Source organism: Pelobates fuscus, chromosome 8 (assembly GCF_036172605.1).
Source record: "Pelobates fuscus isolate aPelFus1 chromosome 8, aPelFus1.pri, whole genome shotgun sequence".
Taxonomy (NCBI): Eukaryota; Metazoa; Chordata; class Amphibia; order Anura; family Pelobatidae; genus Pelobates; species Pelobates fuscus.
Window position 1 is genome coordinate 17,638,383 of NC_086324.1, and position 26,611 is coordinate 17,664,993.

Below are 26,611 nucleotides of genomic sequence, written 5' to 3' on the forward strand. Positions count from 1 at the left end.
GGGAGGGCTCTGCTCACAAAGACCCCCAACTGCAGAGATAGAAGGAAGGAGAGAGCAGACAGAGAGAGGGGACAAAGGCACCCAGAGAGAGTTACACAGGGAGGGAGACAAAGGAGGTGTGGGTGTGAGTGGGTGGGGGATCCATGAGTGAGACCCATGCACAATACAGCTGAGAGACTGCAAAGTAACAGGAGAGACAGGGGGATGGGTGACAGAGGGGGGAGCCCTGCACATTCTCATGGCATGTTATAGAGTGCAGGTAAATAAGAGACAGCTTTGGCAAGCATTGCGAGAGACCCCTAGGAGAGTGCTGGAGGGTAGCATCAGGAATGACAAAGAGACTATATGATACCTTAGGGGAAAGAAAGAGACAGACTGAGAGCAACCATTGTCACTGCCCAAGGAAGAGACATCCTGGAAGGCAGAGAAGCCATAAGGTGACAGCTGATACCATGTTGTGGATTGCAGGATATCTCCCAGGGATGTAACTCATCCTACCCAGGTACCCCACCTTTCTCATTGTACCCCACTATTGCTCATTCCACCTGTCCTCCCGGATAAGCCTTCTCTTGCATGGCACAGCAGGGGGCTAGTTTGAATCCAGCTTAGTGGGCCTTCAGTTAGGATATCAAGGGGTTAAAAGATCCACCATTAATAGATGTTGTGTTTTAGCATCAGTTCTGTTTGTTTGGGTTAAATGGTGAATTCACTGCTTGGGAAACAGAGACAATGCGATCATTTGGTTTGTTTTTCCCAGTCTGTGTTTGTTTTTCTGACAGTTTGGGAATCAGAGATGCTTTGTGTTCCCCTAGAGCTCCCTAACATGCCCATTCAGTATTAGGGTACCCATTTTCCATCAGACTGGGTATGGAGGTCTGATCATGCATTATGTCTTTACCACCTGTGAGTGTTTACAATGTGTGATAGGTAGACAGATGCCATGAATACAGTGTAAGAGAAGATGATCAGATCAGAATTATTATGCTATTGCTTATCAATACTGCAGAATATGTTGGCATTCCAGCACTAAGTATATTGATACAATAAGGAGTTTTATGTGTGATCTCTGTATTATTCCCAGGCTGATATACACACCTTGTATGAGTGGTGGGGGTTGCCAAACTTGTCCCTTCCTCTCATCAATATAGTCCCTGCAGTCTAGAGGCTGACTAAGAATAATGGGAGTTATTACTGAACTCTGGTGCAGAGTGTACATGAAATGCAGGGGAGCATGGATTCAGTTGCAAGCAACCACTTCCCTGGAATTCATGTGGATTCCAATTCTGAGCATACTGGGAGTTGCAGTCCAAAGCAACTATAAGAGAGCTGTTTAGATATGTTGAAAGAAAAATGTGTTAAACCTAGAATGGGAGATATTGTAACTCTCTGTGGGATACAGATTTTATATTATTCATGTTTCCCAAATATATTTCCATATATCAACTAATTTTAAGTGAAATGTAAAATGAATTAAAATGTAAAAGCATTGTGTTGTGTGTCATGGGAGTGACGATATGGGAGCATATCCTTCCAAATGGCCAGGGTCTCAGAGAGAATTCTGGCATAGCTACCAGCTGTCCTAATATTCCAGCGATTTGGGAAATTATTCCAAAACTGTTCGTTTAAGAAGGAGCCCCAAGAGTTTTATTTGGAACTCAAAACTCTCTGTAACCAAACACATTGTTAGGGTTATTCTCGAATTACAGGGTTATTTACCAATAACAGGCCTATTCATGAATTGACCAGGGTTATTCACAAAAGTGAGAATTTCACATTTTAGGTCAAAGTAGCCAAATTGGATGCATACTTGACTCAGACAAGATGTCTTCTATTTTGTCCTTAAATTTGAAATAAATTTGAATTCACTTTGAATTCTCACATTAGTGAATACTCCGGTGAATTAGAAATCCAGTTGTGAAATTTTGGCAAATATTGCTCATTGGAAAAACTTTTGACAGCGGGTTATTTTATATTTTTATTTTAATTCACTACAACTTGTTATTTCTTAAATAAACCACCATGTCAATATCTTTAATCACAACACATTTACCGCAAAGTTTAATGGTTATTTTTTTTTTTTTTTTTTATCATCTGAATTAATTGTTGATAAATAGCCACAAACCCCACACACGTAGATCAGCCCTGCAAGAGTTACTCTCAGCTGAACTCTGCAATTGAAAGACAATTGGCGATATGCTTAGCCAGTGGCAATCTGGGCCTGGAATTCTCATTTTATTTCTGTAATATGAACAGTATAATCATTTCACATTTTCTATACTCACGTACAAACAGGAGAAGATTGCTCATACTGTTTTGGAAAGTGAATTGGTAATGGTTCATGCGCAAGATTAATTAAGGACAGAGATCATTTGCATTAACTCTGTCTATACTAGGGTGAATTCTCTGGAGGGCTAGCCTCAGCTGTCTTGATGAGACGGTTTTGCTGCTATTGGATGGAATTACAGCTTTACACAATAATCCACTGGTTTGGCTCTAGCAAGAAAGAGATAAACGTAACAGAGGCTGTGAGAGGCAGGGGGCTGAAAGACATGGACAGGAGTGACAAATTAAAATAATAAAGGGTTAAAGACGAATGTTTTGATTCTAATAGAATGTGACGTGCACATTATACCACAGTGCTTAAAGAAAATGCAAATATATTATCTTATTATGTATGTATAGTGTTTGTGTATGTAATGTAGATATCATTTATTATTATTATTATTATTGATGTTATTAAATAGCAAGGTGTTTATATGGATGAGTAATTACGATAAAAACATACGTATGGATGCTCACTGTAGTACAGAAAATAAAATTAGTTACATTTTGAAAAATGTTCAATTTTTTACATTTATTTGCTCATAGTCTTCTACGGAATTATCGAGGGCGATAAAATGTTTTGGAGGTGTGCAGAATAATGCAGCCTTTATACAGTACAATTGAAGATGGTGTCTGAAATATTAGCATAAAAACACAAATACACAAATGGTCACAGGAGGTATAAATAATACTACAATCAAACACCCTGCTTATAGGCAGAGGTTTTAGGAATGTAGCTTCCTAAAAATGCCAGCACAATGGGAATATGTATTTGTTTGAGAATAGTACCCATATCTGTACTGTATAGGACTTTGTAATCTTCTATCAGAAGGGGTTAGTCCCATAGTCACACTATACATTGAATGATTTGTGTATCTTAAATCTTATAGTGTAGACTTGTAGTGTGGATTTGCTATCAGGGCTATTTACTAAGGGATAATTAAAAAGTGAATTTTAATTTAAGGTCAGGTTAGCCGAACTTGAAAAATTCTCTAAGTTAGCTATGCTGTCAGTTCTGCTACTCTGGCCTTCAATGTGAAATTCACTTTGAATTTTCACTTTGCTAAATAACTGTGAATGTGTTAGATGAGGGGTTAGGCAGCCTTCGGCACTCCCGATGTTGTGGACTGTGTAGATACATGTAACTGAGCTCTCCGTGTATCTTTTTAAACATAGGCTGTATTGGTAATAAACATCTCTGCATGGAACAAACACGTCAAGACGGCTGTTGAAAGCAAGGAGCGTGGAAGAAACAGGCAAGGCCCGGGGGAAACATGACATCCACTATGCAAACGCTACACTTCCAGCTGCTACCCCCTGATCCGGGGCAGGACTGGCCTCCCCCATGTGAACAAGAAATAGAGAGGAGGTACGAGGTGGTTCCCTCGGTGGTTTGCGCCATGTGCTGTCTCTTTGGCATCATCTATTGTTTTTTTGGTAAGCATGATAAACACCCAAAATTCACAAACAAGAAACATGAGCGTGACCCTTTAAATGCCATGATGCAACTACAATTCATCTGATTGGCTAAGTGATCGTAAATGGAAAAAACTAAATTGTTAAAACCGAAGCAAACAAAATACTGTGTGTGCTATTACAGGGAAAAACAAAAAATATAAAATAAATATTAACTTATTGTATTAGTAGTTATAAAGTGCAAGGCCCTCATTGCTCCGAGTGACTGTTTTATACATCACTCCTTCACCTCCAACTTACTACACATTGACAACTGCCTCGTAAAGTGTAAACCAAACTCTCAAAGTAGGAATAATTCTCAATAATTACACTCTCACCAGCCAACGTGATAAGCTCTGTCACTTGGAAACACATCGATCGTGACTGCTCAGTTCCTGACAGTCATCGGGTTCGGCTGTGTTATCATTGTACTGACTGGTGGGAGTTTCGTTAACAACTACTAAAACCCCTAATATTTTCCAGCTAAGTAGTTTGTTTAGCATTTCCATAGATCTGTACGTCTGGATATATTTCTATAGACTGCCCAAGAAAGCTGTGCTTTCTCCTTACTGTAGCCTCAATTTAATTTTCTTGAAGCAGAAATCATTTGAAATATGTTCATTTGAAATATGTTCCAATCATTTGAAATATCTTTTGATAAAATGATTTATCTACAAAACTTGCAGTAGACTTTAATGGTGACTTCTGTAAGTCATTAGGAAAGTATTATTTATTAACTGGTCGGGAATCGAATCCTCTCCAGAAAATCTGGTGTAACTTCACTGATTCAGGAAGACAAGAGAAACATGTTAAAATAGTTGGTTATCCCATTTTATTTATAGACTCCATGGTCATTATAGATCATTTTGTCTGTGCAAAGTAGCATCGCTTCATGTTTGCTTTCTAACTGGGGCCGGGATTATTATAAAAGGGTGTCCCCCTGCCCCCATTTTTCTTTGGTTCTTACGTTCCCTTCCCCTTCACCGAATATATATATACCGTAATATAATATATCGCCACATACATTTCTCTGTATTGTTTCTATGCATTCTATTGAATTGTGTATGAAATGTACAGAGAGAAAGCAGCGACGTGTAAAGTCAATGATCAGAATGAAACAGTTACTTTAATAAAATACAGTATAAAAGATACAAACATGGAGCAATGGGAGATAGAATATAATAGAACGAGGATAGAGGGAGAGGAAACGAAGAGAATGCCACCACTATCATTATAAAATTCAATAAAATCAGGTACAATTGAGCCAGAGTAAAGTAACGCAAATCTACGTAACATTCTAATCCCTGATCTAGGCGAATGCCCAGTGAAGCAGATTGGACATTAGCCAATAAAAGACGAGATAGATCAGGCACAAATTGGCTCTCTATATTCTGCTCTCCTCACAATAAGTGGCAATGTTTTTCCTGAGGATATTTATCAAATCTGGCACATTTTAGCAGTTCCAGATATCATTCGTTGGTGAATACATTGCTGCGCTAAAAGGGCAAAAAAGCTAACAATTACAAATAACCTGAAACCGCAAGAATATCGCAGTTTGATAGCGAGACCTCAGGCGGGGGATTTTCTAGAACTCAAACAAAGGTGAGGGGCAGACAGGAACCCACAAACAATAGAACGGGGGCAGCTCATTATAGTAAATGCCAAACACCTGCTACTAAAATAATGACATTCACCCCATGCTTTATTACACAGTTGGAGTTATAGTAATACACATCTAGATTTATTGGAATATGCAACTGGGCTTTATTAGATAATCTAGATTTATTATATTCTGGATCCCTGTTATATCACACATCTGGGTTTATTATATTCTGGATCCCTGTTATATCACACATCTGGGTTTATTATATTCTGGATCCCTGTTATATCACTCAGCTGGGTTTAATATATTCTGGATCCCCTTATATCACACAGCTGGGTGTATTATATTCTGGATCCCTGTTATGTCACACATCTGTATTTATTATATTCTAGATCCCTGTTATATCACACATCTGTATTTATTATATTCTGGATCCCTGTTATATCACACATCTGGGTTTATTATATTCTGGATCTTTGTTATATCACACAGCTGGGTTTATTATATTCTGTATCCCTGTTATATAATACATCTGGGTTTATTATATTCTGGAACCCTGTTATATAATACATCTGGGTTTATTATATTCTGGATCCTTGTTATACCACACAGATGGGTTTATTATATTCTGGATCCTTGTTATACCACACATCTGGGTTTATTATATTCTGGATCCCTGCTATATCACACAGCTGGATTTATTATATTCTGGATCCCTGTTATATCACACATCTGGGTTTATTATATTTTGGATCCCTGTTATATCACACATCTGGGTTTATTATATTCTGGGTCTTTGTTATATCACACAGCTGGGTTTATTATATTCTGTATCCCTGTTATATAATACATCTGGGTTTATTATATTCTGGATCCTTCTTATACCACACAGATGGGTTTATTATATTCTGGATCCCTGTTATATCACACAGCTGGGTTTATTATATTCTGTATCCCTGTTATATAATACATCTGGGTTTATTATATTCTGGATCCCTGTTATATAATACATCTGGGTTTATTATATTCTGGATCCTTGTTATATCACACATCTGGATTTATTATATTCTGGATCCCTGTTATATCACACAGCTGCGTTTATTATATTCTGGATCCTTGTTATATCACACATCTGGATTTATTATATTCTGGATCCCTGTTATATCACACAGCTGGGTTTATTATATTCTGGATCCTTGTTATATCATACATCTGGGTTTATTATATTCTGGATCCCTGTTATATCACACATCTGGGTTTATTATATTCTGGATCCCTGCTATATCACACAGCTGGATTTGTTTTATTCTGGATCCCTGTTATATCACACATCTGTGTTTATTATAATTCTGGATCGCTGTTATATCACACAGCTAGGCTTATTATATTCTAGTTCCCTGTTATATTACACAGCTGGGTTTATTATATTCTGGATCCCCGTTATATCACACAGCTGGGCTTATTATATTCTAGATCCCTGTTATATTACACAGCTGGGTTTATTATATTCTGGATCCCTGCTATATCACACAGCTGGATTTATTATATTCTGGATCCCTGTTATATCACACATCTGGGTTTATTAAATTCTGGATCGCACAGCTGGATTTATTATATTCTGGATCCCTGTTATATCACACAGCTGGATGTATTATATTCTGGATCCCTGTTATATCACACATCAGGGTTTATTATAATTCTGGATCCCTGTTATATCACACAGCTGGATGTATTATATTCTGGATCCCTGTTATATCACACATCAGGGTTTATTATATATTCTGGATCCCTGTTATATCACACAGCTGGGCTTATTATATTCTAGTTCCCTGTTATATTACACAGCTGGGTTTATTATATTCTGGATCCCCGTTATATCACACAGCTGGGTTTATTATATTCTGCAACCCCTTTAGTTTACTCAGCTGGGTTTATTATAGTCTGGAACCATATTATATCACACATCTGGATTTATTATATTCTGGGACCATTTTATATCACACACCTGTATTTATTATATTCTGAAACCATGTTAAATCACATATGTGTATTTATTATATTCTGGATCCCTGTTATATCATACATCGGGGTTTTTTGTCTAGTGCTGTGCAGTGTACAATAAGTTGGGAACAATGCCTTAATGGTGGTCTAACCTACTGAGCCTTTGCTCAAAGGAGCTTACAATCTAAGCTGAAATGTCCACTGCAGCTTTATATCAGCAGATATACATTTCTTGGTAACATATCACTTGCTCCAACGATCCATTAGAAGGTTTTACCTGTATGATTTCACTTGGTTTCTGTTTTTTTTTTTTTTTCTTCTTTCAACACCCTAGATAACAAAATAGTCCTGCTTCACCATTCCTATCTCTGTTTTGACCCAGTTAAGCTGTATTATGCTTTGACGTTCCTTCCTTGTCGTTTATGTTTCAGGTTACCGCTGCTTCAAGGCCGTTATGTTTCTGACAGGTCTAATGTTTGGTTCTGTGGTCATCTTCATGTTGTGCTATAAAGAACGTGTCTTGGACACACAGTTGAGCGTGGAAGCCAGTGTCGGCATTGGTTTGGGCATTGGAGTCCTCTGTGGGCTGGTTACCATGCTGGTGAGAAGCGTAGGACTCTTCATGGTGGGCCTGCTGCTGGGATTGCTGCTTGCGATAGCCACCTTGATTGTCATGGAGCAGTTCTACCATCCACGCACAGTCTGGGTTCCCGTGGCTCTCCTGCTTGGAATTGGGATGCTGTTTGCTGTCCTGACCCTACAGTGGCAGCGTTTCTTCACTACGCTTTCCACCGCAGTCTTTGGCAGCGCCATTATGACAGTGACGGTTGATTATTTCATTGAATTGTTTTTACTGGTGCAGTATGTGTATCAACGCATGAAGGTGGCTCCTCCACAGAACGTCTGCTGGTACAGCTGGGTCATTCTTGGTATTTGGCCAGTCCTCAGTTTACTAGGAGTTCTTGTACAATGGAAAGTCACTGCAGAAGGCTACTCTCACACAGAGGGTAAGTACGGACATTGCAAAAATGTTTTTGGATTGAGATGTAGCATCACTGAGGCATCACTCAAGTAATATCTAGGAGAAGATGGTAATATGATTTAAAGGGACACTATCAAAAAATTCAGTCATTTTGTTTATCTGTCTGTCTGTCTATTTGTCTGTCTGTATAGGCATAAGGCTATCCTAACTATAAGATAAGGCCAGGGACTAATAAAAGTATTTAGAAAATTGGGCAGACTAGATGGGCCGAATGGTTCTTATCTGCCGTCACATTCTATGTTTCTATGTTTTTATATATGTATGAATCTTACTGTCACACTAATCTATATAAAGAAAAAAGAAACACTAAGTCCAAACTTTATATAACAAAAAATACGGAAAATATTCTTTCTTGACTCCAAAATAGGTATTTTTTGCAGTGTGAGTGCATCTATGAATGCAGGGATGCTTTATTTACGCAAGATTGTGTCTGTGAATGCAGGGGTGTAATTATTTACAGTGTGAATGCGTCTGTAAATGCAGAGGTGTATTTATTTTCAGTGTGAGTGTGTATATAAATGCACGGTTGTTTGATTTGCAGTGTGAGTGTGTCTATAAATGCAGGTATGTATTTGTTTGCAGTGTGTCACGGCTCCCCGTTCTTCTGCCGGCATGGCCGCACATAAACTAAGCGGCCATGCCGACAGAGATATTGTATACTTACTGCTGCCCGACCTCCTTCTGCTGCGGTTCCAGTTTTAATAGGACACTCACCTTCGCCCATATCAAAGATGGCGCCAACAGGCGTTCGACATCATGTCATAGACGCACGTTTTGGGGTCAGAGGCCAGAGGCAACCAATTACAGCCTTAAGAGGGTTATTTAAACCCAAATTCACTTTTGGTCAGTGCCCTGTCGTGGTTTCCACTAGCTGGTTATCCGAGAGTGTGTTCCTGATCATGTTTTTCTGTTTTTTGACTTTGGCTTTGTGTTGACTTCCCTGGTTTCTGGTACCCTTGTACTTTTGGCTTTTCCTTATCGCTGTGTCTCGTTCTGTGTTCCTGACCTTGGCTAGTTTTCTGACTATTCTCGGGTACGTTAAGTCTAGGGTGTGATACTATTCTGCGTGCCGGATCAATATAATCCTGACACAGTGTGAGTGTGTCTATGAATGCATTAATGTTTTGTTCGCAGTGTGAGTTTGTTTATGAATGCACAGATATATTTAATATTTTAGTGTGAGTGTACCTAAGAATGTAGCAATATATTTGTGGAGTATACATGTTTTTATTATTTCAGAGGTGTATATGGACTCAAAGATTTCATTTGTATGGAGCGTCATTGTGTTGAATGGAGGGGTATATTTTTGTTGAGTGTCAGTATGTGAATGTAGAGTATATTCATGTAGAATGTCACTGTGTGACTGCAGGGGTGTATCTCTGTGAAATGTCATTATATGAATGTAAAGGTATATTTGTGCTGATCGTAATTCTGTGAACGTACGCGTGTATTGTGAATGTGAGGGGTGCAATTGTGTGTAGTTTGTGTGTGTGACTACAAGGATGTTTTTGTGTTATATATTCGTGTGGAGTGTAATTATGTGACTACAGGGTTGTGTTTGTATAGAGTGTCAGTATGTAAATACAGGGGTATGTTTTTATGGAGTGTCAGCACGTAAATACAGGGGTGTGTGTCTGTGTGTGTGGAGTGTCAGTATGTGAATACAGAGAAGTGGAGTGTCAGTGTGTGAAATTAATACAGGGGTGTGTTTGTGTGTAGTGTCAGTATGTGAATACATAGGTGTGTTTGTGTGTAGTGTCAGTATGTGAATACAGGGTGTGTTTGTGTGGAGTATCAGTGTGTGAATACAGAGGTGTGTGTGTGTGTGTGTGTGTGTGGAGTATCAGTATGTGAATACAGGGGGGTGAAATTGTGTGGAATTTCAGTGTGTGAAATGAATATAGGGGTGTGCTTGTGTGTAGTGTCAGTATGTGAATACATGGGTGTGCTTGTGTGTAGTGTCAGTATGTGAATACAGGGGTGTGTTTGTGTGGCGTATCAGTGTGTGAATACAGATGTGTGTGTGTGTGTGTGTAGTATCAGTATGTGAATACAGGGGTGTGTGTGTGTGGAATTCCAGTGTGTGAAATGAATATAGGGGTGTGCTTGTGTGTAGTGTCGCATGTGAATACAGGGGTGTGTTTGTATAGAGTATCAGTACGTTAATATAGGGGTGTGTCTGTATGAAGTGTCAGTATGTAACTACAGGGGTATGTTTTTATAGAGTGTCAGTATGTGAATACAGAGGTGTGTGTGTTTGTTGAGTGTCACTATGTGAATACAGGGGTATGTTTTTGTGGAGAGCCACTGTGTGAATACTGAAATATATTTGTGTGGAGAGCTAGTGTCCACCTTCTAACTTGCTTACTGAAGGGGCTCCATCCTGTTGTCTGTTGACATGCAGAAAGCATACATGAGCTAATTCTAAGCACTGCTGCCTCTCAGCTCACTCTACAGCGACGTCACACATCTCTACAGTATGAGCTGCCAAGCTTGCTGAAGCATAGCGCCCTGTGTTGTACCTAATGCCGCAGGCAGAGAATCTGCTCTGTGACCTTCCCAAGCCCCTGCCAGCTTCACAACACTGTGCGAGGGGTCAAGTAGACATTATGATCCATATTTTCGATTATTAAAAGTATCAGTTGAGTTTGATAGCACATCCTATCTGTCCAGATCACGTCTGTCCTGTGTCCGTAGTAAGAACCATAAACACATGGAATGTTTCTGAAATCTTATTTTGAGTCACAGCTGTTCTCTGTTCAGTCCTGTTAATGAACAGGTCACCAGGGCATTGTGTTTGTTATCGCGCCCCCTGTACAATGTCTTTTGCTTTTCTAGCGTGAAATTATTATTATTATTTATTGGTAGGATAAAGACACGACATGGAGCTCCTTACCCCTACCGTACTGCTAAAAACATTTATAATGTCATTCTACTGTAGAAAATTCCATAGGCAGCGACCTGCAATCCCCCGCCATAAATATATAGTTTTATGAGAGGTAGACATGGTGTGGCTCTTACAGAGATAATATAGGCTCATACACTAATTTAAATAATTTACTGCTTCATAGCTTTTCTTTTTAATTTGCTTCCTCTTCCACTGGCGGTAAAAGAGGCTAATGAGGGAGAGGGACTGTCATCATCTCAGCAGAGATAATGAAACCCAGTTACTGCGGAGTCCCGAACTCTGAAAAACTCCAAAAAAGGAATAAAGTGAATGAAAGAATATTTATTATTTCAGCCATTACTGTATTAAATCGGGCATAAAATGTGCACAGAAAATACTACTCACACAAAGTAGCATATTAAAAAAACACATTGAGCCATATTTAATAAGGCAACCATTCTGGTCCAGAGTGTTAAGGCTCAATCACCATGGAAACCAATAAAACTAGTACAGATACGTTGTTTATTGATTCTTTGTTGTAGCCTCTGTTAGCATGTCCTTTTCTTTAGCACTAAGTAAACAGGAGAAAACATAATCTTTTTGTTGTCTTCTAATAGAGAGAGTAGAGGATATTTCTATACAGTATATAGATAGATGGATATTTCTATATAGTATAAGATAGATGGATATTTCTATACAGTATAAGATAGATATTTCTATACAGTGTATAGATAGATGAATGTTTCTATATAGTGTATAGATAAATGGATGTTTCTATACAGTATATAGATAGATGGATGTTTCTATACAGTATATAGATAGATGGATATTTCTATACAGTATAAGATAGATATTTCTATACAGTATAAGATAGATATTTCTATACAGTGTATAGATAGATGAATGTTTCTATATAGTGTATAGATAAATGGATGTTTCTATACAGTATATAGATAGATGGATGTTTCTATACAGTATATAGATAGATGGATATTTCTATACAGTATAAGATAGATATTTCTATACAGTATAAGATAGATATTTCTATACAGTGTATAGATAGATGAATGTTTCTATATAGTGTATAGATAAATGGATGTTTCTATACAGTATATAGATAGATGGATGTTTCTATACAGTATATAGATAGATGGATATTTCTATACAGTATAAGATAGATGGATATTTCTATACAGTATAAGATAGATATTTCTATACAGTGTATAGATAGATGAATGTTTCTATACAGTGTATAGATAGATGGATGTTTCTATACAGTATATAGATAGATGTTTCTATACAGTGTATAGATCTATCTATACACTGTATAGAAACATCCATTTATCACAGACAGATGGACATACTGAAACACACATGACAGACACTGACAGACATATTGACAAACACAGACATACAGAACCACACGGACACTGACAGACTCACACATAGACATACGGACATTTTGGCACACATACACACAGACAGACAGACAGACATACTGAAACACACATACAGACATACTGACACACTGACAGACTCACACACACAGACATACTGACACACTGACAGACTCTCTCTCACACACACACACAGACATACTGACAGACATACACACATACACTGACAGACATGCACACATACTGAACCACACAGACACTGACAGACTCACACACACAGACATACAGATACACTGACAGACATACTGGCACACTAACACATACACACACACTCACCTTCCAGTTTCTTACATTTTCCTGGAGGGTGGCTTCCCTGGGGTCCAGTGGGCTGGCTGGGGTGGCTGGGAGTTAAGCTCTCCCGGCCTGGCCCCCTCCGGAACAGCTTCTTCCTCCCGCGCGGCTCCTGTTTCTGTGGGAGGAAGTGACGTGCGGCTGTCACTTCCTCCCAGTCGGCTGACGAAAAGCAAGGGCCCTTCGTGCTGTTAAAGCGCCACAGCGCCCGACCGGGCCCCTGCTGACACAGGCCTACCGGGTGGCCCTAAGTGCATGGGCCACCCGATGGGCCCCCATAGTTTGCGGGCAGAGGGCAAACGGAGCAGCTGTCTTGGGCCCCCCAGCAGGGACAGGGCCCGGGGCAGCTGCCCCGTTTGCCCCACGTTAAAGACGGCCCTGTTTCTATATAGTGTATAGATAAATGGATGTTTCTATACAGTGTATAGATAGATGGATGTTTCTATACAGTGTATAGATAAATGGATGTTTCTATACAGTATATAGATAGATGGGTGTTTCTATACAGTATATAGGTAGAAGATGGATGTTTCTATACAGTATATAGATAGATGGATATTTCTATACAGTGTATAAATAGATGGGTGTTTCTATACAGTATATATATGGATGGATATTTGTATACAGTATAAGATAGATATTTCTATATAGTATATAGATAGATGGGTATTTCTATACAGTATAAGATAGATATTTCTATACAGTGTATAGATAGATGAATGTTTTTATACAGTATAATATACATATTTCTATACAGTGTCCTCTTGTTGTGGTAGTTTGTCTTCTTTTAAATATAGTCTCCTCCTTTACTGTGTTAACCTCTACCACTTCAGCTGGAAGGCTATTCCATGCATCCACTACCCTCTCAGTAAAGTAATACTTCCGGATATTATTTTTAAACCTTTGTCCCTCTAATTTAAGACTATGTCCTCTTGTTGTGGTAGTTTTTCTTCTTTTAAATATAGTCTCCTCCTTTACTGTGTTAATTCCCTTTATGTATTTAAATGTTTCTATCATATCCCCCCTCGTCTTTCCTCCAAGCTATACATGTTAAGATCCTTTAACCTTTCCTGGTAAGTTTTTATCCTGCAATCCATGAACCAGTTTAGTAGCCCTTCTCTGAACTCTCTCTAAAGTATCAATATCCTTCTGAAGATACGGTCTCCAGTACTGCACACAATACTCCAAGTGAGGTCTCACCAGTGTTCTGTACAATGGCATGAGCGATGTAATTATTTATAACTTGCAATTCTTGCCCGCCTGTTTCCATTGAGATACATGCTTTTTGGCTGCAAATAACATGTGAAATGGTGCCACTTCTGATGGGTGCTTTTCCTCTTCTCTCATTAATTAGGTTTGCATTTTAACCCCTTAAGATTATCGTTATCACAAATCAATCACATGGACTGGTGGGTATCAGTGTCATCAATGCACCCACTAAACACTCTTAACAACCTGATTGCTAAGCAACTTATGAGTTGACACATGCACGCTCTCTCTCAAAACAAGCCATGTGCAGTTCACTCCCTCACTTTATAATATAATTATTGGCTAAACATGTCTTAACAATGTGGAAAAGAAGATCCCAACCAACATTTTTCTAAATAAATAGAACGTAGAATGTTGGACCTTACCCTCAGGGAATTTTCCCATCCTAGACATGGCAAGATTCCAGAATGTCATGGATTGTGACCACGAAGAGAACTGAAATGACTTGCGTGAACACTAGTAGAACGAAAGACCCTTACAGACAGAGGCTTTGTGTTCTAATTGACGGAGGGGTTTTCACATACTCTCCCTGCCACCATTTTGTTTATGGGCACCCCGAAATGCTGACAATGTGCTTGTGCTGTGTCATTGGTTTTCATAACAATTTAAAAAAAAAAAATCATTTTTAAATGCTCAGTCACCATGGAAACAATTGGAACATCCTTATCGATTGCTCCAACTCTCGCATTGTGCCCCAATAAATAGCCCCCCATGTTACTGTTTACATCACGACAAGTGCTGATAGTGTTTGGGAAAAACTTTCAAACTAAAAATGTAGCAATTTGTTGTATGAATACCCTTCAGTAGCAATATCAAAAGCATTTTATTGTTTTAACCTTTGCATTAAACATCCCTTCGAAGTTGAAATTGTTAACGCGAGGACTCAGAGCTGGTTATAGAGGAAAAACCTAAAGTCTTAGATGGGGTTAATGCGATTCGTAGAACTTGTGCATTCTAAACACATTTTATGAAGTTGCAGAGTTTTTATAACAGAATACAATAAACACTGACTTATAAAGAATAAAAGACAGAATACAATAAACACTGACTTATAAAGAATAAAAGGTCATGTTTTAAATAGTCTACGGCCAGCTTTCTGTTCCAAGGTATGGCCATTCAGAGTAACATTGCCGTGAGTTAAATGCCAATTGCTGGGATACGGAGTGTGTTCAGTACATAGGCTCAATTTAATCGTTTTGGATAAGCTTTTTTTAAATGACCTAATATTTCTGGATACATTTTTAAAATGATTTCTATTTTCAAAATATTAAAACGTCAAACATAGATCATAGATAAAAATCATATCAATTTATTAAAAAAAATAAAAAAATGTAAAAATCCAAATATTAAAATGTGTATAATATAAAATCATTTTAAAAGTTTATCAAAAATATTCAATTATTTGTAAAGCTGGCCCAAAAATAGTAAATCGAGGCCATAGTTGGCTGGAGATTAATGTTGATTTTAGAGATTACAACTGAGATTCACATTAAGATTAAGATGTGTGATGTCCTTAGAGTTGTTCAGATTAAAGTTGCGAATGATTGACACATTCGCATCATTTTAGGAAGCTGATTTATATTTGGTTTAATGAATCACAAACGTCTAACCAAATCCAGATTCCTTTGCAATATCAGTTTTAAACATTAACCTACAGAATCCTTGTGTCTTTTAAAGACACCAGGTCTAATTAGGCATTCTCTGTTATTTCTCAGAATTACACCCACGTGCCCTTAGGCATTGTAGGCCATTCCCTACTTATTAAACATTTAATATGACAGTTATTGTAGAGGTATGGGGTCCATGTATGAAAACGTGATTGGGGCTACATTTCAACCATACCCACATTGACTGTGAAAGGCATTATTTTTATTATTGAGCAATAGTTATATAGAGTACCTATCCAGAATTTCTTATAAAGTTACCCGTTAATCATAGGTGGGGTTACAGACAGAGAGATATAGAGTTAGACCCTGTACAAGGAGTATAAAATCCCATCTATGGATTTAAAACCTAGACATTGGTATTACTTTTATATAAATGACCAGTGAATTTATAATCTTATGTGCAAAACTCTCAGAACATTAGTTAGTGCCCCATACAATCCAAATCCCCCATATTATTACTGTGGGGACAGGATTCCCCTGGAAGGATAAGACCTTCGTATACACAAAGGTCGGGTCGGTATACGGCTGCATGTCAAATGAGTCTGTGGCCTGATTACAGGCGGAATAGGATGATTAGGTCAGCCTGTCTGTCTATTGATCTGTCTAGCGATCTGTATTAAAAATGCAATATAAATGTTCTTAGAAAAATCTAATTCCTGTTTTGGAGTAAAAAAGGATATTTTAAAGTTTTAATGATTAATTGGAAATCACTTCAGTATTAGGGGTATGCTTTATTTACCTTTTTAGAATTAACCACACCATGGAAGTTTGATAATGTGAAACCAAGGGCATACCTCCCAAGTGTCCCTATTTAAGAGGACAGTCCTTATTTTTGAGTCTAAATCCCTCTTTTATATCCTAATGTCCGTCTTTTTGAGGAGCTCCATATTTTTGGTGTGTCTGAGTGTATAACAGAGCTCCACAGCAATAATACTCACAGTAATGTGTCTGAGTGTATAACTGAGCTCCACAGCAATAATACTCCCAGTAATGTGTCTGTGTATAACAGAGCTCCACAGCAGTAATATTCCCAGTAATGTGTCTGTGTGTATAACAGAGCCCCACAGCAATAATACTCCCAGTGATGTGTCTGAGTGTATAACAGAGCTCCGCAGCAAAAATACTCCCAGTAATGTGTCTGTGTATAACAGAGCTCCACAGCAGTAATACTCTCAGTAATGTGTCTGTGTGTATAACAGAGCTGCACAGTAATAATACTACCGGTAACATGTCTGAGTGTATAACAGAGCTCCACAGCAATAATACTCCCTGTAATGTGTCTGAGTGTATAACAGAGCTCCACAGCAATAATACTCCCTGTAATGTGTCTGAGTGTATAACAGAGCTCCACAGCAATAATACTCCCAGTAATGTGTCTGAGTGTATAACAGAGCGCCACAGCAATAATACTCCCTGTAATGTGTCTGAGTGTATAACAGAGCTCCACAGCAATAATACTCCCAGTAATGTGTCTGAGTGTATAACGGAGCCCCACAGCAATAATGCTCCCAGTAATGTGTCTGAGTGTATAACAGAGCTCCACAGCAATAATACTCCCAGTAATGTGTCTGAGTGTATAACAGAGCCCCAGAGCAATAATACTCCCAGTAATGTGTCTGAGTGTATAACAGAGCTCCACAGCAATAATACTCCCAGTAATGTTTCTTTAAACTACAATAAATGTGTCTAGAAATCAGACTGTTCCTGTTCTAAATTACATTTTAGTTTCACAATTGTTATTAGTAAGTCACATAATATTTCCCTGCCTGGAGAAATACATTCTTATGTAAATACACACACATATATATATATATATATATACAACATCCAAAATACACAATACAGCGCACTCGCTTATTCACTAAACAATGATTTCAAATCTCACAGATTGTAATAGTTTTATTTAGAACACCTCACCTATGCAAAAAAACATGGGGGTTTAGTTACATTAAATGATATATATTATATACCGTATATTAAGTATGTTAACGCTTCAAATCTACTCCCCGCTTCTCCGGCACACTCCCCCCCCCCCGCTCCTCTATTATTTCTGCAGTCTGTGTTTTTGATTTTTTCTCTTACTTTCTCTTTGTTTGGATAATACATCATAGCACACTAATAATTATGGCTTGTTCCATCTCTCCGGTACAGCGATTTCCCTTATCTATTGCTGCTGTCGGTGTGACACGCTGTTTTTGTTGTGATACCTTGCAAACGATGATAAAATCTTTAATAAACTTTAAATAGATTTTTAAAATGCATTTGAATGCATATTTAATCGTTATTGGATGTGCTTAGAAATTTGATTCTTCAAATAAAATACAAAATACAGATATTGTAATGGTTGAATCATTAATAGAAATTATATTCATGATGTCTGTTTGAGATATTGGATTGTTCTTTCAATACAGCATTGCCGCTACTCTCCCCATCCTTTGCACTGTGCCAGGATTTTCAAACATTTTATATATAAATACAAAGAGGAGTTAAACTCGTTGCTGACACCCCTTACATTCAGCAAGTAAAACTTAAATAAAAACTATTCTGTTTGAGAAAGTAATAACTGGGCGATCATTGTTCTCTTTTTTAAAGGTCTTTTCATGCCACAATAACGATATCATTATCCCATTTACTGTTCCTTTAAATTGACTCACGCTAAGTACGCAGACATCTATTGTCGTAGAGGGATACAATTGAACACAATTTATATGCCAGTATTATTTCTCTTAAAAATTAAATTCAGGAAAAATTTTGTTTCCATAGAAGCCGCCCTCCCCCTTTCCCCTTAATACAATGTTACACAAAAGGGTTTAGGAAGGTGGGCATTGCGCTAAATGAAACAGTGGGCATTTAAAGGGTAAGTGTCACTCCTCTGGAAATTGCACCATTGATTCAAAACAATTGAAAGTCAACTTTAATTTGAGTTTGCCTTTTCTTTGTGTAATGCACAATATAATTTGACTTCTGTATTAAAGATTTAGCAAATTACATCATAATCCAGTTCAGTCAAGGCACAGCCAGGGCACAAATTGCTAAGGAGGAGGAGAAATGGAAACATTGTTTCATTTCTCCTATTCTCTGTCTGCTCTCTCTGTGCTGACTGCCAGGTGCTAAGAACAGAGCTTATAACAATGATTGGCAGGGAGCTAAGATGGAGGCGCCCTTATTTCTAAGTCTTGCTCCTTAAATAAATGGACAAGTACAAAAATTTGTTAAAAAGTGACTGTTCCCCTTTAAGCAATGTTTTTGCTAGGCATTGTGCAGGCCAATTTGCTGGTAATACTAAACTGAATTCCTAACACTATAGAGCCATCAGCTCACCCCCACCCCCCATCGGGGCAGATAAAAAACACTTTTACACTTACCCAATTCCTGGGCCCATATCCTCAGCTCTGGGATGCCCTCTCCCTCCACTGACCTCACCTGATGGGGGGACCAAATGTGCATGCGCAGTGAATGTCGCACACACATTAGTCCTTCCCCATAGGAAAGCATTCCCTCAATACTTTCCTATGAGGGTTTTCTAGACGTCTGGTAGGCAGCTACTGGAGGCAGCCTTAACACTCCTAAGTAAACATTGCAATTTCCCAAAAACTTCAGTGTTTTACATTGCGGGGTTAAGGAAACAGGGACACTGCCTATAGTGTCCCTTTAATAGAACCTGGACATTATTGTTGTCCTTTAGTTCAAGTTTATGATTCTTCATGATACTTCTTAAAAAATTCCATTAACGTATTTTCTCCTTTCCAGTTATCATAAGCCGACAGCAGCGCCGGGTCCAACTGATGAAAATAAAGCAACGGGAGGAACGGAAGGAGAAAAAGAAGAAAAACAAGAGGCCACACCACCATCATGCCCACCCACAACATAAAGCTCCTCACCCGCCTGAGCCAGCCTTCCGCAGGAAACCTACTCCAATCAGGCGCTTTGATGGGGACGTGATTTCCCCGGTAAGTGGCTGTGGCAGGCCAAGCTGGAGTGATAGGAAATTCAGACCTTATTAGGCCCTCGTTCATGGATATTGGAAATAGCTGAAGTTGTAATGGTTTGTATTAATATTATTTATGGCTTGGATGTAGCATTGTAGTCATTGATAGTGGAAGGAGAACCTTGAGGGGGGGATTTACTAAAAGGTTTCCCCAGACGTCTAAGATTGAAAAATTAATTCTATAAAATTTTATTATCACCCGGTCAGATTAGACGTTTTACCTAAATGCAGAGTATCGTGGGAGGGAAGCCATATGCACCGCACCGTGTGTTCCTGGATTCACCGATGGTCAACACGTGAAAAGTGTTGCCTTGTGGTATATAAACTCCCGAATCTGCTGTTTGAATCCTCTAATTAACCATAAAGGAATGCTGCAGAGTATACTGTGTGCATTCTGCAGGGAAGTACCTTTCATTGGGTACATTTATTAACATGAAGACGTTTTTTTTATGTCTTGGGAAACATGGTGGATATGGCAATCCTATGGAGGATCTAATCAATGAGAAAACAAGTAAAAGAGGGACATGTCATGTAAGCTTCCTCCTAAACCTCATGAACCTACATCTCCTGAATGATTTGCTGGCTTCTTGTAAAGTCTTGCCAGCCTATGGCTAATGCAAGATAGAAGCCGATGACAGTGCATCACTGGCGTACTAGCCTATGACCATGTTCTACATTGGCTCGCACTTCTTATTTCTGCAGAAACACGTGTTATTTTGTTTTTTTAGTTTTGCTCTCTGTCTTTCTCCAGAGTTACATCCAGAGTTTCCGGGACCAGCAGACAGGATCCTCGAGAAGTCGCATGACTGGAGCGCACACTGTAGTGGATTTGGACTATGACTGCGGTTCCCGGGTCCCTCTGACTTCAGGAGCAGCATCTGCCGTACGGGTATAGCACACAGAGAAAAAGAGCGGGGAGGATAAAATATATCCGAGGGGTGTTACTGGGCTCAGATATGGAGTTAAAAATTGCAAACACTGTGACACTGCACATACAGAGGAGCTGCTGCGGGGCATGGCGGATCGTGTTGCCCTCGAACTGCGCAAACGCTGAGCACAACCCAAGATAGTCTGTAAACCAGCCTCCTGCGCAGTATAAACCACAAACACTGCTTCCTGCTGTACATGCACTCAACATTGACACCATACAACCTGAACTCCCACCTACCTCCCCATGAAACACCATACACAATGCAGATCCCACCTACCTCCCCGCTCTTAAACTGAGACCTCTGACTGCTTCCCTATATGCACTTCTTACCAACCCCCCTCTCTTTGAGTCGATGAAGAAGGGGCTAGCCAGGCATCAATCCTTGGTGCCTGTACCAACCAGTTTCTCTTTCTCGTGTTCTCCTTCTGTCCTGAGTGTGATTCAGTGCCATCTGGTGTCCATATTTCATAACAGGCAGGACTGTCTATTAGTGAAAATCCACAAACCCCAATGTGTATATATTCATAAAGAGAAAAAAAAACATGTATTTAACCCGTGAAAAACATATCTCTGCTGGATTCAGAAGAAATATAAGAGGTGTTAGTGGAGATTCCAATTTAACATGTGCATTCAGGAAAAAAAGCCACAAGATTTGGTTGGGGGAAAAAATAACTTTTCTGGAACTTTTCAATGGATCTTTTTTAAATTATTGTTATGTGGGTGGGTGGGTGGGTTAGACGGTAGTGTGAGTTGCTATGCAAGTTGAGGTGAGTTTCATAGATTGCATGATGGAACACCATTGTTTTTAAGGTCCCACATCTTCTACTTTCCTAGGATCTCTCTGCTACTCTATTTTTACATCAGCCCTTTAATTACGCCTATTGTTGGTTGGATTTACAGTCTCCCATATTCACAGGAATGATAACTGCTAACCTAACATGCTCTTACCTAACTAACCATCTGATGTAGACGTGTCATTCCAACCATATACCCATGATGTGTTGTCTACAAACACTAGTCTACTGGCAGTTTAACTTATTTATTATCCATATGCAGCAGTCACCCCTGTTTTCCTGTGAACTCTACCAAAAGGGCATATTGGCCAGTACAATCCTCTCCGAAATGTCTAGGCTTTTTCTGGCATTGCATTTCAAGCTCTGCTGTGCCTGCTGTTTCCTATGCTCCACTGTTGAGAGGTGTGTGTTACCTTTAATTTTGAACCATGCATGTTTTATGGTCGATGTAAGACATAGAAGAGAGATACTGGATGCTATTGTGAGTGGGGGATCTATATTTTATATGCTGTTGTTCTCAATGAACAGAACAAGGCATGGTAGCCCACTAATAGCCATTTTTTATCTTAAACCAGTCCTGAACAACTCCCATCCAAATAACATGTAGAGATTGCTTGATGCTATTCCTGGAGGGATTTTCATGAATCTTTTACCATGGGCTGTTCTTGATGACCGTTTCGGAAGCAATGTGCTTGGCATTGTTAAAATTCACAACGATGGGTCCTTGTGTGATGTGATCGAAGGTTGTGTGCTTTCTTGGGGCAACATGTTTTAAATATTTTTTATCTGTGCCAAACCCCTGATTCCCATGTAAATATGAACTAATTTCTCATTGTTAAAGTAATTTATTGCAAATCTCCACTGGGCACTTTCTCTGTGGTTTATTTTTGTTGTTGTGTGAAATTATCATTACTAAAAATCTGCAGCATTTTGCAGAACATGGGAAATATTCGCCAATTAAATAACCGCCCATAAAAAGTTATCAATCAGTACTAAAGCTGCTACTGTTACAGTCTCAAGTCTAGACCTTTCTTTGTCAGAACAAATGGAATATATATAGTGATACAGTGAAAAAAAGTCCTTCCAATACACCTTGTATTTGTGTAAAATGTCAGTGTTCCAATGTCAGTATTCTGGTGATCTACAGGATTACGGGTCTTGTCATGTGACCAAAGATTGTGTGCTTTCTTGGGGTGATATTTTTATTTGCCCCAAATCCTATGTAATTTATAAATTGAGATAATTCCTATTAATGAATAGAAATTTTAACTACTCCATTCAAATGGAAGGGACTCAATATATATTAAAGTATTTTTATAGTATATTATAGTTTAATACAAATTGTTATATTATGTTATATTATAGGTAATACGAATGTCACAAGATGCCAAACCACCTGTCGAGAATGTTCTGTGGATATACCGAATACTTGTTCATTGAGGTTTGGCTTGAATATAGCCTTCATCAGGCTCATGTACAATCCACCCAAACTGACAACTTTTAAATGTATCCGTGCTAGAAGCACTCACGGTATGGTGAATATTGCTATTTTTTTTATTTTGTTACTGGCAGGATCAGTTTACAAAAATACAGTGAAGGAACACTTGTATAAACTAGGGGGAAACTAGTAGCCATAAGAGTTTCGTGGTAGGTACTTAATCATAGTAAAAAATAGTTAATGTGTCACTTCCATTACTACATTTCTGATGTCTTTTATGTCATTATATCGGACAAATCTGTGCACACTTTTTAAGTGAACGTGTTGAAAAACCAGAGAGGATTATATAAAGTGTGATTTGTTAGGAAAGCATAGTGAATCAAATACAAAGATCCACTAAGGTCACCCAGAGCACTTCATCTTTAAGCATTGGTCCTGTAGTTTTAACCCTTCAGTGTAAAATATGTTGTTTAGTAAGAACAGCAATGTTTACCTTGAAGGGTTAAACACACCGCTAGTGACACTAGAGGGGCTTCCGCAGCAACGACCGAGTGAAACTATCAAATGATTTCAACGTCATCAAATGAGGATTGGATGGGACAAACACCTGCAATGCGATGCCTCCACAATAGCAAAATGGAAATGAGAAAAAAGTAAAGTTTTATTTTCTCTTTACAAACTTTTATTGCAAACTTGGGTGGACCACTAATCTAAAAAGGGACAGGGGAACTGTAGATTAAGGAATGCAGGTTTGCATTCTTAACAGCATAGTGTTCCTTTAAGTACACACGATTTATTATTATTATAATTATTGGTATTGATATAGCGCCAACTAATTCCACAGCGCTTTACAATATTATAAAAGGGGGAGGGGGGATTTACAATAAATGAGACAATTACACAGTGACACAGGAACAATAGGTAGAGAGGAGGGCCCTGCTCAAACAAGCTTACAGTCTAGAGGGCTTGGGGTACAAATACACAACAGGGCGGCAAGGGTAACAGCCACCAAACAAGGTGGAAAAGTAGCAGAGCTGGAGGTGAGAGTGGAATATGGCTCTTTAGGAGAACTAGAGAAAGATTTGAGTAAGTATAGATAGGTTACTCTGGGAGTCCATAAGCATTTCTGAACAGATGTGAGGGACTTCTTAAACAATTGAAGACTAGGGGAGAGTCTGATGGGGGTAGGCAGGCTGTTCCAAAGGAAGGGAGTCGCCCGCGAAATGTCCTGCAAGCACGAGTTAGCAGTAAGAGTGCGAGCAGTGGACAGGAGAAGGTCATCGCAGAGCGGAGAGACCGAGAAGGGGCATACCTATGAATTAGGGAAGAAATGTAAGAGGGGATAGAGTTGTTTAGAGCTTTATAGGTCATGGTTAGTATTTTAAATTGACTCCTATAGGATACAGGAAGCCAGTGTAAGGATCGACAGATGGGTGAGGTATGGGAGGAGTGACAGGTGAGAAAGATCAGCCTGTTGGCAGCATTCATTACCGATTGTAGCGGGGCAGTTCGGCTTTTGGGGAGACCAACTAGGAGAGAATTACAGTAATCCATGCAAGAGATTACCAGAGCGTGAACAAGCTCCTTTGCAGCATCTTGCGTGAGAAAGGGGCGGATGCAGGCGATATTTTTAAGGTGGAATCGACAGGTTTTAGCAACATACTGTATATGTGGTGCAAAGGTGAGGCCAGGATCAAAGATAACACCAAGACAACGAGCTTGCAAGGATGGACTGATTCAAGTACCATCGACTTGAAGGGAGAGCGAAAGAGGAGGAACAGCATTATGACAGGGAAAAATAAGAAGCTGAGTTTTAGAGAGATTGAGTTTCATTAAGCTGGAGGACATCCAATCAGAAATAGAAGAAAGGCAAGCAGTGACACGTTGCAGGACGGCAGGAGAGAGGTCCGGGGAGGAGAGATATATCTGGGTGTCATCACCGTACTGATGGTAGCGGAATCCAAAGGAGTTAATGAGTTTGCCAAGAGAGGCAGTATAAAGAGAGAACAGATATTTGAACTGAAAAAACTATTGATTTGAACATTTTTCCAATTCAGCTTTTTTGCACTTAAACTTAAAATTCACTTGAAATATCTCACTGTTCCGACTTAAGTGAATAACCCTGTCAAATTCTATTGCATTTTCATCTCAACACATAAGCAGGATATACAACCATAAGCCTGTTACCACAAATTGGAATTTTTCCAACTTACATTCATGTTGGCTAAAAACAGCTATGAAATCCGTCTTTAAACCTCTATAAATTAGAAATATAAAAATACATGAACAAATAAACAACAAACAAAGGCCAAAGTGCGAAGTAAGTTTAATTTCAAAGGCAGAGGAACATTGCGTACACGGCTGACGTCAGCAGGGAAAGGTCGGGGCATGAAGCCTTGGGGAGCGTATGTGTGTGTGTGTGGGGGGGGGAGCTGGGTATGTGAATGTTGAAGGTCAGTTTGGGGCACGTTCTTTTTGACAAGATGTTCCTATTAATGTAAATATTCACAGACAGACAGCGCTTCGGGATCTGATCTCACCAACCTGCCACAAATTTACAAACATTTCAATTTCATTTCTCCGTAACTCTCATCAGTTCAGGCTGTTTTTTTTTGTTTGTTTGTTTGTTTTATCTGCTACAGATTGTTCAGCTCTGCTTCTGTCCTGTCAATCCCATTAGTTCATATTTCTTTTTACTAGTGCAATTCCCCTTTTTTGTAGCATTGCAATCTCTCCCTGTCTCTCCTGAAGAAATCACCAGAGCCTTATAACGTACAAATAAAATGGAGAAAGACGGGTATAAATATTTATAAATAGGTATATACAGGCACGTCACTTGGCTCTGGTGCCTTCTGTGTTTCTTATGTCTCTTTTCTAATCTTTTTAACAATTTTCACGTCACTTTCATTTTTCCTTTGTATGTCCTCATCTTGCTCTGGGCACATTTCCAACTTATTTAGATTGAATCCTTCCTTTTCTGTATCTCTGCCTTTCATCGTGTCTCTTCCCATACATTTTATTTGATTACAGAGCACATAAGACATTAGAATTAATGTATATTTTATTGTGCTCCAATCTGCAAGGTTTATAACCTATATACGGTGTCTTCTAAATAGCTTTGCCTTCTAGAGCACCATGCGAAATCTCACCGGTACGAGCACAGCTCTACCAAAATGCACTGTAAAAATTCGGAGAGGGGAATTATGTGCAAGCAATAAGTGTGAGAAATCTATAAGGGCTATAAGTAACGTCTAAAAGGCAGGAAGAGATGTCTCGCCGTAGATGCAGCTTGTGATGTTCTTATTCTGCAGAAAAAAAATCAAGATCAATAGTCAAAATTCAGATTGAAACAATAAAATATAAATCGTAATCAATTCTATAGATTAATCTATCCCCTTAATTTGTGTTTATTTTTTTATTTTTTGCAGGAACATTTATCTCCTAATTCTCTGTGTGTCGAGGGTTT

General features: G+C 38.8%; 2 protein-coding genes across 4 annotated transcripts in view; one reads left to right on the forward strand and one right to left on the reverse strand.

The window, feature by feature from the left end:
* On the forward strand, positions 1-22,565 carry TMEM198 (transmembrane protein 198). Its single transcript, XM_063429342.1, has 5 exons — positions 1-502; positions 3,499-3,759; positions 7,813-8,388; positions 19,745-19,944; positions 20,734-22,565. Exons 2-5 carry the CDS (start codon positions 3,597-3,599, stop codon positions 20,875-20,877), a joined length of 1,083 nt encoding a protein of 360 aa, XP_063285412.1. The 5' UTR covers positions 1-502; positions 3,499-3,596; the 3' UTR covers positions 20,878-22,565.
* Positions 22,566-25,454: 2,889 nt separating this feature from the next.
* OBSL1 (obscurin like cytoskeletal adaptor 1) overlaps positions 25,455-26,611 on the reverse strand; it is a 63,566-nt gene continuing 62,409 nt past the window's right edge. For all 3 annotated transcript variants that reach the window (XM_063429335.1, XM_063429338.1, XM_063429337.1), the window contains one exon: positions 25,455-26,450. In XM_063429335.1, coding sequence (XP_063285405.1) covers positions 26,446-26,450 — 5 coding nt within the window. In that variant the 3' untranslated portion in view covers positions 25,455-26,445. The remainder of the gene's footprint in view (positions 26,451-26,611) is intronic.

Bases quoted from the DNA above. Each gene is read 5' to 3' on its own strand.
- TMEM198 (XM_063429342.1), top strand. From the start codon at position 3,597: ATGACATCCACTATGCAAACGCTACACTTCCAGCTGCTACCCCCTGAT. The intron at 8,389-19,744 runs GTAAGTACGGAC...TCTCCTTTCCAG, and splicing joins AGGCTACTCTCACACAGAGG to TTATCATAAGCCGACAGCAG. The intron at 19,945-20,733 runs GTAAGTGGCTGT...GTCTTTCTCCAG, and splicing joins ATGGGGACGTGATTTCCCCG to AGTTACATCCAGAGTTTCCG.